This window comes from Anabrus simplex, chromosome 3 (genome assembly GCF_040414725.1).
Source record: "Anabrus simplex isolate iqAnaSimp1 chromosome 3, ASM4041472v1, whole genome shotgun sequence".
Classification (NCBI taxonomy): Eukaryota; Metazoa; Arthropoda; class Insecta; order Orthoptera; family Tettigoniidae; genus Anabrus; species Anabrus simplex.
This window is the reverse complement of record NC_090267.1, coordinates 285876575-285888678: the sequence shown is the minus strand read 5'-3', so window position 1 is coordinate 285888678 and position 12104 is coordinate 285876575. Positions and strand designations below refer to the sequence as shown.

General features: G+C 39.2%; 1 protein-coding gene across 1 annotated transcript in view; it reads left to right on the top strand.

Annotated features, from left to right (window-relative positions):
• Window positions 1–11819, top strand: part of C3G (C3G guanyl-nucleotide exchange factor) — a 426509-nt gene extending 414690 nt beyond the window's left edge. The window contains exons 15-17 of the mRNA XM_068226676.1: window positions 2116–2394; window positions 2489–2620; window positions 11463–11819. Of these exons, the coding sequence (XP_068082777.1) occupies window positions 2116–2394; window positions 2489–2620; window positions 11463–11595 (544 nt within the window). The 3' untranslated portion in view covers window positions 11596–11819. The remainder of the gene's footprint in view (window positions 1–2115; window positions 2395–2488; window positions 2621–11462) is intronic.
• Window positions 11820–12104: the final 285 nt, after the last annotated feature.

The window sequence follows — 12104 nt, the reverse complement described above, 5'->3', positions numbered from 1 at the left end:
TAACAACATGAACTGTTGTTTAACTGTATTCATATATGATAGACTGAGTCTTCTTGACTCTTAAACAATTTAAGGATAAGTTATTGTTTTTAGCATAACCAAGAATATCATGTGTTTGTTATTATAATATTTTTAGGCTGAAGATATCCCTCAAAGAAGAGACAAAGCATGTCCCTTTTTAAAATGAAAAGGGTTATGGTAATATTGTACAGTATTGTGAAGGCGGAGTTACTCAATTATTAAGACTTTTCATCTTGGGGACAGTCGTGTCTACTTGAAGTATTTTAATACTATCTTCATTAATTTCTTCTTCTACATCTCAACTTTGTCATCAGAACACCGAATACACAAACCCATAGGCACAAAAGGATTACAGTATTTGCAACCTTGATGAACTTCAAAGGTTGACCTACTAATTATTTTTGCAACTTTCACTCATCCTGAGGAAGACATAAACAATCCTGCTGAAGAAACGGAGGTTCTTTGTGATGGATCTGATGGATCAGATTTGAGAGAGCAATGCATTATTATCATGATTAAAAACAACATTATGATATTTTATAATTGAAGTTGGTTCTATTGTGAATGCAATGTAACCTATAAAGGAAGAGTTTTCTCCAAGTACTGAGTGTCAATCATAAAATCATAAAATGTAAATATGATAAATCACACGGGAGTGTTTGAAATGTTAGCGAATATCATTATACTGACAGGAGAAAAGTTTATTAGTGTACTAAGGTGCTTTATTATGACATTATATTAGCAATCTTTTCTCTTTTCTTTTTTTTTTAAATAAGTGATGCAAGGTAAAATGTTTGAGTTTCTCTCTGGATGGTCCAAAACTTGTTCTATACAAAACACAAATTTCATTTATTGATGTTCTACTAATTATATTTACAATTTCTCAGTAAGATGACCCTCTGCCCTTGGACTTCAACACATGGTAGTAAAATTAAATAAGTGTGACGTACATTAGGGATTTCCTCTAAAATCAAAGGTAGATAAGACGACTTTTGGAATGGACAACCTCATATCTCCACTTCTGCATTTTTTTTCTGTATTGTATGTTATCATAGCTTAACTTGTACCATAGGCTAAATAAATAAATAAATGAATAAATAAATAAATAAATAAATAAATAAATAAATAAATAAATAAATAAATAAATGAATAAATAAATAAATAAATAAATAAATAAATTAATTAATTAATTAATTAATTGTTGACTCTATTTAATGCTGTGCTGTGAAGTGTTGTGGATCAGGTTTTCAACCATTGTGGGCTTTCTTTAAAATGACTTCCTTTTTTCTTTCTTTCTTTTTTTTTCTTCTGTCACCCTTACTCATGGAGTCATCGGGCTGGGTCAGACTGTGGATCATTTAGTATATCTTGAATTAATGGTTCTGGTTCTCGTGGTAGTGGGAGATGAAAATTTGGTCACTTCTATTGTTACGTCTTGTATTTTCTTCAAATACTTTTTTATTGCATAGTATGCTAGCGGTATTGTGGTTTTTTTTTCCTACGAATTGAGACTTTTGTTGTAGCCGATCTGAGTCATTTATTAATCAAAATTATATTATGGTCACTTGAGTTTATGGCATGTGAAATATGACAAGCTGCAGGAAATCTTCTATACCTCTGGACAGATCCCATTCATTTGTCCCATCCGAAATGTAGTCCACATAAAAGTCATCAAATAAATAGCCCCCTTGTTCCCCCGCTCTTTCTTCTGGCATTATTCACTGATCTTAAAGTTGTCTACTGAACTCGAGTACATAGCAAAATTTAGATCTTGTCCAGTCTTGAAAAATAGATGGGCTTTTCTTAAAATCCATTCTCTCCTACCTGGTAATACTAGAATGAAATGTTGGTTACGAGAATTCTTTATTTGGCTAACAAAGGCTTGATTAAACTATCTATATAACACAGTGTTACATATTTCTGTTGTATATCCTTCCTTTGGCAGATTCTCTTCATTTGTAATACTTGGTAGCATTCCTACGAGCAGAACCAGTCCCAATACTTGATTTTCCTTGTGTTGGACTCTGCATTTATTGATAGTTTGTACATGCATCTAACGTTATGTGTATTAATTTGATTTTTTTTTACTTTCAGGGCAAGGTCTCGAATTTTAGAGCAGAGCGAGGCTAAAGATCGTGAACGCTATGTAGTGAAGTTTATTAAGATTATGAAACATCTACGCAAGATTAACAATTTTAATTCATACTTAGCCTTACTTTCTGCTCTGGATTCAGCACCTATTCGTCGGCTAGAATGGCAGAAACAAATTACAGAAGGCTTGAAAGAGTACTGTGCCCTTATTGACAGTTCATCTAGCTTTCGAGCTTATCGTCAAGCATTAGCAGAGACCCAACCACCCTGCATACCATACATGTAAGTTCTATTGAAAGATATTGCTGGAGAATGTTTTCTTGAGATCAGAAGTCTTAATAGTCTTAATTGATTGTGTTTTTGACCTTCTTTGCAGTGGATTAGTCCTCCAAGATCTGACATTTGTTCACATAGGAAATAGTGATTTGTTGCCTGAAGGTTCCATTAACTTCTCAAAGAGATGGCAGCAGTTTAATATTGTAGAGAATATGAAGAGGTTTAAGAAAGGGTAAGTTTTAAAGTATTAATGTTTACTCAGTGCATTTTATAACAAGATGGAATGTTAGGATAATACCAAGTATAAGCCAAAACGTTATTAAATAAATAAAAGGAAATTGAGGACAATTAATGACATAAAATACAATCATTCTTTTAAAAATACTCAATTTACAAATCAAACAAATACATAATAGCATTATAGAAGTCAAAGAAAGAAATGGCAAGTGGAAACTTATCATTTATTAGTGCAGTTAGTACCATGGATGGAAAATGTTAAACCATGTTGTGTTTTGCCATTTGTACTGTTGATTACAGTCTCATCTGGAAAATTGTGTTTCACCATTTGTTTTCTGAAATTTTATAATACTCATGTAAGCATAACATTGAATTTTTATACCCCTTTATCTCAACGAAACACACTAGCATTTGACATAATCTTATTTCTTCTTCCTTAAAGTAATTTTGAAGTTTGTATATAATTATAATAGAAGTACAAAATTTTCTCTGACTTTAGTAATTAATAGTTCAAATTTTACAGATCAAAAATTAAAAGGGGAATAAAATTAGCATATAAAGCATGTATTGAAAGGATAGAAATAAATAATCCTAAATAATTTTGGAATAATGTTAAAGAAAGGAAGAGAAATATGTGTTATAGTGATAAATTAAGGAGCAGTGAGGAAATTGTAGAAGGTTTTGCCCAGTACTTTCAACCTGTATTTTCTCAGGAAGAAGCATAGTACGGCATTCCTTCTGTGGATTCTGCTGCAATAAATATTTGTGTTTAGAGTATATTTTGTGGAAATAAATCATATCAGCAGTAAAAAAAACTAAAATCAAGGACACCTGCAGGTCCTGATGAAATTATTCATATAAATTAAAGAATGTTCAGAAATGTTAATAGATATTTCATTTTTAACGTATCTACTAATCCCGTAGCACTACAGCTCTGAAGGGCCTTGGTCTACCAAGCGACCGCTGCTCAGCCCGAAGGCCTGCAGATTATGAGGTGTCGTGTGGTCAGTATGACGAATCCTCTCAGCCGTTATTCTTGTCTTTCTAAACTGGGGCTGCTATCTTACCATCAAATAGCTCGTCAATTCTAATCATGTAGGCTGAGTGAACCTCGCACCAGCCCTCAGATCCAGGTAAAAATCCCTGACCTGGCTGGAAATTGAACCCAGGGCCTCCGGGTAAGAGGCAGGCACGCTACTCCTACACCATGGGGCTGGCTTAACATATCTACACAGTTCAAAAAAATTAGGCGAACATGTTTTTGAACGTATGCCATGCTCCACAAAACAATACCTCTCACCCAGGTATATTACCAACTAAACCTTTATATTTTACCGTTGAAGTATCAAAAGAACATCAATGGATTCGCGTTCATTTTCAGAACATAAACGGAAATGTCCAAATAGGGGCGAAAACAAAGTGATAACAGTCCTCCAGGGTGGATTTTTATCACAGTTGGAGAGCTTCAGTATGGTGTATGTTCTCCACAAGCATTTATCACAGCTTGGCATGCTCCGTATAAGTCAACGGAAGTCACGTTGCAGTATCAGGTCTCATTCTTCAATGAGAACCTGTTTGAGGTCTTGGAGAGTCTGTGGTGGAACAGGACGCCCACGAACACTTCTGTCAAGCCTATCCCACACATGTTTGATGGGATTAAGGTCGGGACTCACTGCTGGCCATTCCATCTCTTGAATGTCCAGTTGTTGCAGGACAGCTCTGGTGTTGCGCGCTACATGAGCCCTGGCATTGTTGTACATGAGTACAAATTCAGGGCCAACACCATATGCAGCAACCAACACATGCTGTAGCAGTATCTGCTCAATGTACCCCGCAGCAGTAAGATTACCACGGACGACGACAAGATCCGTACGGCCATCAATACTGATGCCACCCCACACCATCACAGAATCTTGTCCGAATCGGTCGCCTTCCTGGACAACATTTGGCATGTACTGCTTACTACAGCGTCTCCATGCACATTGACGTCTGTCACGCTGTGTCAGCGGAAATCTGGACTTGTCTGTGAACAACACAGGTCTCTATTGGCGAAGTTGCCAGTTGACGTGGGTACGGGCAAACAGAAAGCGAGCTGCACGATGTTGCTGCGTTAAATGGTGCACTCAAACAGCACGTCTGGGCACAAGGACACTTCTCTTAACCTGTTCCTTACTGTCTGGTGAGACACCATGACTCCAGTGACCCTCCTGAGGTCATGTTGCAGTCCTCTGCCAGTTGCTGAACGATGCTGCAATACACAGATGGTCAGATATTGGTCATCCTGTGGGGTTGTCATGCGTCCACGACCTGGTCCAACCCTCCTTATGAACTGGCCTGTCTCATTGTAGCGATTCCACAAGCGTTGAATAACTGACGTAGAAACATTGAGATCCACAGCAACACAACGAAAAGTCCATCCTTCCTGGATGAAAGTAATGGCCCTTGCGACTTGAACCTCATTAAGATGTCTCATGAGATGTGCTGGTTTATGAACAGCGTGCTCAGATGACCGCAGTAGTCTGTGTACCTCACGACGACACACGGACGCACGGCTATTCACTTTGTTTTGAAGGGTCATCTGACAATTTAATGCATGGCTACAGTACTTTTCCAAATCAAATGAAATTAATGTGAGTATTCCCTATTCTAAAGTCTGCTAAGCAAACATTAGTTAATAACAATTGGTATATTCATATTCTATCATCTATAGGAAATTTTTTTGAATTTATCCTCTGCGATTGTATTTACACACAAAGCCAGTTATTGTTGAGCAACAGAATAAATTTGTTTCACAGCAGTCAACAGAAACAAACTTAATAATCTTTACATAGATTACAGTATGTCCAAGTAGTTAGATAAATGAGGGCAAATGGATGTGATATTTATGTATTTTTCTAAAGCTTTTGACCACATAAACCATGATATTCTTGTACAGAAACTGTGTGCAATAAGATTTTCAACTCCCATTTCTTCACTTGCTACCTCTGGCAGGTAACACTGACCGACCGACCGACCGACCGACCGACCGACCCAAAAATGCATAGAGCACAGACGTGTGAAGATCATAGAACATTGAGTCTCCTCTCCCATGCCTCTAAAATCATAACTTAAATTATCTACCAGCGGATAGAGAGGAAGATAGATGATAATATTTCAGTTTGGATTTAAGAAGCGAAGAGGCATTCTTAGTCTGAGAGTCATTATAAAAAATCTCTAGAAATAGGCAGACCAATGGTAATTGTGTTCATTAATAGAGAGAAAGCCTTTGATAACGTAAACTGGAATGTGCTATTTGATATCCTAAGAAAGCTGAAAATAGACTATAGGGGCAGAAGAATACTCTACAATACAAGAATCAGACAACATTGATAGGCAAATAAAGAGTGGAAGACAAGGATGTGGATCACCTTTATTATATAGAAGAAGCCATAAAGGAATTTTTAGCTACTAACAATCATGGCATACAGATGATATACTGTAGCACTGATAACTGAAAATGATAAAAAGATATGGAATGGGGATAAATGAAAAGAAGACCAAGATAGTGACATGTACAAGGGATGATAATTATCAATTTGCCAATGTGCTGATGGATGGAGAAAAACTAGATCAAGTAAAGGAATTCAAATATCTAGTAAGTCTTATCACATCTCATGGAAAATGTATGAGGGAAATAAATGCCCAGATTGCACAGGCGAAGGGAGCTTTCTCAAAGAAGAAGTCTCTACTAACATCTAAGACTATCGGCATGCAGGTACGAAAACACTTCGTGAAAATTTTTGTAAGCTATGGGTCAGAAACATGGACCCTGCGAAAAGTGGAAGTGCTGAAACTCAAAAGGCCTTTGAGATGTGGTGCTGGGGTTGATTCCTAAGGATACCTTAGACTGATAAAGTGACAAACAAGAACATTACCCCCTTCGGGTGGGGGACGCACATGTAGAATACACCCGCGGTATCCCCTGCCTGTCGTAAGAGGTGACTAAAAGGGGCGACCTCAGCGCGGACATGGATTGCTGTTTGGTATAATGTGTGGGACCTTCTGTGGATGGGAGGGGCTGAATACATTCGCAGGTAATCCCTGCCTGTCGTAGAAGGTGACTATTCTCCGGACCACCTTTTGAGCAGACTAAAGCGGAAGTGACGGCATTGTCTCGTCACACTCGCCGTGGTTGCCAAATGAGCCGGCGCACGATTCAAAGTTGTACTCCACCACTATAATACAATACAGCTCACGGATTGAACCTCGAATGAATTTAAAATAATTAATACACTAACGTCTGCGTGTTAGAATCCCATACAGTTTTTTAACGGCTTACATCTTTAAACAATTAATTTACTGAATTGCGTTTTAAATGTGAAAACCTACCATCTGTTTTCCAGTGAATGACCGGGTCAGGGATGGAATAAATGAAGCCCTATCTTGCGGCGAGGACAGGAATTGAGCCGGCTGCCGAAGCCTGTTTCACTCCTCTGGGGCAATGATTGACTGACAGATGAAATTAAATGATACTGGAGAGTGATGCTGGAATGAAAGATGACAGGGAAAACCGGTGTACCCGGAGAAAAACCTGTCCAGCCTCCGTTTTGTCCAGCACAAATCTCACATGGAGTGAGCGTGATTTGAACCACGGAACCCAGCGTTGAGAGGCCGACGCGCTGCCTCCTGAGCCACGGAGGCTTTCACAATTTTAATGTACTAACTACAATTTCACGCTTAAAGCATTGCGAACGAATTCTTTTGACACAAACAGTAAGCATTACATTCATTAAATTATTATTATTATTATTATTATTATTATTATTATTATTATTATTATTATTATTATTATTATTATTATTATTATTATTATTATTATTATTATTATTATTAATATATAGTATATACTATTATTATCTAAATATATGGCCTGATTTCTGATTGAAATGAGCTGCTACTCACGGGCGATTTATGAAAAAGCGAGAGAAGTGAGGATTATGTATGGGCCTACTCGTACTGGAATTAACTCGAAACTGACAGATGAAGTTGGGGATACAGGCGAAAACCTGTCCCACCTCCGCTTTGTCCAGTACAATTTCAATAAATTAGTTATTACAAATATATTTTTATAAAAATATTATTACATATTATTATTATTATTATTATTATTATTATTATTATTATTATTATTATCGTGCAGGAGGTTTCAGCGTCAGCTTATCTTGTGTCGCAGTAATTAATCTGTGTCACTATCGAGTGGCTGCACACCCAAGTCGGAATCAGAACCGGGGTCAGCACACGAGGTAAACTAATCCCGCCGTCAATACTATTCGCTCGGAAATGCTTATAAACAGACAGAATCATATTTCTCTCGCCGGAAGTAAAAATCTTGCGTTTCTTCTTCAACTGATAACAGTCTGGTGAATTTTTGTTCGGATCCATTGCACAATAATATCCAATAACGAGTAAGAAGAAACCTACAAACGTACAAGAGACTACAAGAATTATGAATTAGCACACAATACGCACATACACTGTTTTTGTAAAAGCGAAGCACACTGATAAAATTCTCTCACTGCTATGATTGAAACTGCACCCACGTGTTCAGAACATCCACTGAGTGAGTAAGTATGGCAGCTCCGCATTGACTGCGCCGTTGCCAAAACTCACTCTGAGTAGCGCACCCCCCTTGCCCCCTCACCTATCGTGTGACAACACCGTAGGCGCTGCCCCTGTTGCCCGCGCCATCCCCTGGTCTATACACTCACTTCCGCTTTAGTCTGCTCAAAAGGTGGTCCGGAGAATAAAAGGGTCATGTGACCATGGTCCCCTCTTTATTTTTTAAAAAATTAAAAAAAAAAATTTTTTGAGGGTTAGTTGTAGACCATTTCAAAATTTTTGATGTGCATGCTGCTCGGAGATGGACCTCCTACGTGTGCGACTATGCTCGAAAGCCCGTGTTAGTAACCACCCAGGAAGCGGCGGGTGGGAGTGTCATGTACCCGGGCAGTAGTATCTGCCTGACAACACAGGTCCCTGCATAGCCGATTGCCAGAAGGACATATTCTTATTAATTATTTTTATTTATTTTTACCTATATTTAGTGCTCTGTACACGCTATGGGGTACATGCTATTGTGAGTGAGTGGAGGAAGGGAGTCCTAGTGCTCATTGCCTCAGTCTTCCCGTATTACGCATCATTCAACATCGAACCCTGGGCAGTACCGGCTATGACCAGGTGGGTATTGCCTTGGCTGCTTGGTTCGGCTACAGAGACCCCTGATCGGAGTGGGTGGCATTCGGGGAGGATGATTTCAGGCGTGGCATCGAAACAACTTCCGTCTGCCACCTCAGGTAGTTCGCTACCTAAGTCTTTAACTTTTGATTCTCTAAGGGGGGCAAACCCTTGGGAACAAGCGCAGTGTATTAGTCTGGGTTTTATCGTCGCCATAAGACATATCTGTGTCAGTGCGACGTAAAGCAAATAGCAAAAAAAATAAAAAATTAGTCTGGGTTCCAGCTTCCCTAGGTTCCTGGTTGCTACCAGAACCGATGGGCACGATTTCAAGCTGGTCAAATAGATTCTCTTCTGTCGACACATCAAAGGTATATACGGTGAACTTGAGGATCTGGAGAAAATGCGCAATGGTGGTTTGCTTCTTAAGACAAGCACTGCGCTCCAGGCAGATTGGTTGCTTAAGTGTGACCACTTTGGCAAAATCCCCGTCAAAGTGGAAGAGCACAAAACCTTGAATCTGGTTCATGGAGTTATTTTCCACCGTGATCTCGTTCTGAACACTGACGATGAATTGATGGAAGACATGAAGCACCGTGGCGGGACATACGTCTAGCATATCACACGCAAAGTCAACGGTGAAGACGTTGCCACAGGTGTGTTCAGTTCATAGTCTCCTTCAAATTGTTAGTGTTGTCAGAGAAAGTCAAGGTAACAACCTATCATTGCGATGTGAGACCGTATATCCCACCTCCTATGCGATGCTATCAATGCCAGAGATTCGGACACATGGTATCTCGTTGCTCGAATCAGTCTGTGTGTGGTACATGTGGAAGAGTAGCTCACAGTGCAGAGGAGTGCACAACTCCATACAAGTGCACTAGCTGCCTGGCCTTCATTCTCCTCGAGATCGGAACTGTCCGACCTATCTGAGTGAGAAGAAGATCCAAGAGATCAAGACCCTGGATGGTCTTTCCTACCAGGAAACGTGCCATAAGTTTAATTCTCTGAATGCACCGGCCAAGACACTAGACTTCAGCTTGATAGCACAGTCTCTCCCAAGTTCCTCATTTTCAACTGGAACACCTATCCAGAAGATCGCCGTGCTCAAGGCGGCAGTTGCTCCTGTGAGCAACACCGCAAAGAGAATGAGCTTGAAGGCGGGTCCATCCCGGCCTTCGACCACCAATAAGCCTGTGCCGGCTAAGAAACCTACGCCGGCACAGCAGAGGAAGAAGACAATGTCTCCTTCCCTCACGAGGTTGGCGAAAGCCGCGTCTAAGCCGGCGGAGGCGGCATCGTCGACCAGGACTGGGAAATCACCTCCCAGCCCATCTAAACAAGAATCGACGGCGGGGAAGAAGAGCAATATTTTAGTTAAGGACAAGTTATTAATCACTTTTTAAGCATTCCACCCTCCCCCACCGCCACCATCCTTCCCCAATAGACCAACATTTTTAAGTTTCCCAAGTAAATTATTAAGACTAATATGAGAACATATAATGTGTTTACTTTTATTTTATTTACACCTAAGCTTTTGTAAATACAGCTGATGATGACTGCAAAGCAGTCAAAACATGTATTGTTAATAATAATCATCATCATCATCATCCTAAACCATCTCCAGTTTCCCGGGTGTGGTATATGAGCCTCCTCCATCTCATCCTGTCCTTGTACCATTCTTCCTCCACCAACTTGTCCCAATCATGACCTCTCAGCATTACATCGCTCTTAACTAAATCTATCCATTTCCTTTGTGGCCTTCCCACGGGTCGTCTTCCTTCTACCTTTCGGCATCTACGGCGGAGATGATGGACTTCGGTACGGCGGAGATGGCGGAAGAGGCAACCCATCCTTCTGGGGTGTACAGATGGAACCTACTGCCTTTGTAGGACGAGGAAGGCATCCTCAAAGGCTAAGGGAGTAAACCCTGAAAGAAAATCCTCTTATGCGTTAGGCCTAGCAAGTCAGCAGGAGAGTATTGAGTATAGTTGCTTTCAATAAGATAAAGAGCCTGTATTGTTAATGATTTTATAAAATTGCCAAAGGCAAATAAAGTATCAATTAGGGGGGTAAAATATTTTTTTGATTGTTAGATTGTCATATTGATACGGACATGAAGTGGATAGTTTGTAATGTAGTTAAGGGGTAAGGAAAACGGATACCACATTCATAGGCAGCTCGAAGAAAATATTCAAAAACTCCCAGATGCATGCAAAACTCCAGGATGACTTTGACTTGTGTTATCAGAGTCGTCTGCTACTGTTCTGAGTCATCCCTCAGTCCCATCTCTCTTTCTCTCTCTCTTTCTTATTTCAAGTCCACAGTCACCTATCCTAACATGAATAAATATCAGAATACCACCAGATATGGAGAATTGCTTCAGAATGAAATTTATTGGAAAGGGCAGCTGTTTTTTTTTTCTTCTTACAGATGAAAAATGATTGCAGGCTTTGTGTTTGGCATTTGTATTGAAAGAGCTACAGAATTTTTAAAATAGGAAAGATTATATGTGATATCACTATCCGTATAGGTATTTTAAAATTCTTAAATTATTTTTAAAATATTCTTTGCATGAAAGGAGCAACATTATGTAATTACTGAATGATCTTCCTTTCTTCCAGAACATATCCATACAAGAAACATGAACGTATTATTGCATTTTTCAATAATTTTGATGATTTCCTGTGTGAAGAAGCTATGTGGCAGATCTCCGAGTCAATCAAACCACGAGGTGGCAAGAAACCTCAGACATGAGCACATAATGAATACTTGGCTGAAGGTTCAAGATTGGTATTTACAAGTCTTGAGAATTCTTCATTTGCTGGCACCTTTAGTAGCAATGAAATCAAGTAATCCAGTGCTGGAATCTTTTGTTCTGTTAGATCTTGTCATAGAAGCTCTGATGTTGGAAATGTTTAAGACTGTATTTCTGTATGGCCATGGATAACCTAATTAATTTCAATGGTGCATAATGGAACTAGATATTTTTTACTAGGGACATTATATTTGAAAACCTAAGGTTATAACAAAGACCTGAGTTTTAAAAATATGTGCACTCATGTTCTTAAAAGCCAGAACACCTTGAAAGACTAGAGATAGGAGGTTAATATTCACAGCACATGTGCATTAGGATGCTCTGAAGAAATGATTAGCATTTGAACCATGTCGGTCCTCAGGTTCAGTGTCCACATCGATATCTCGGTGCACCACCACCGACTGGTAAAATGTGCCTGTGGCTCTCGTTGTCGCTATAAACCAAAAAT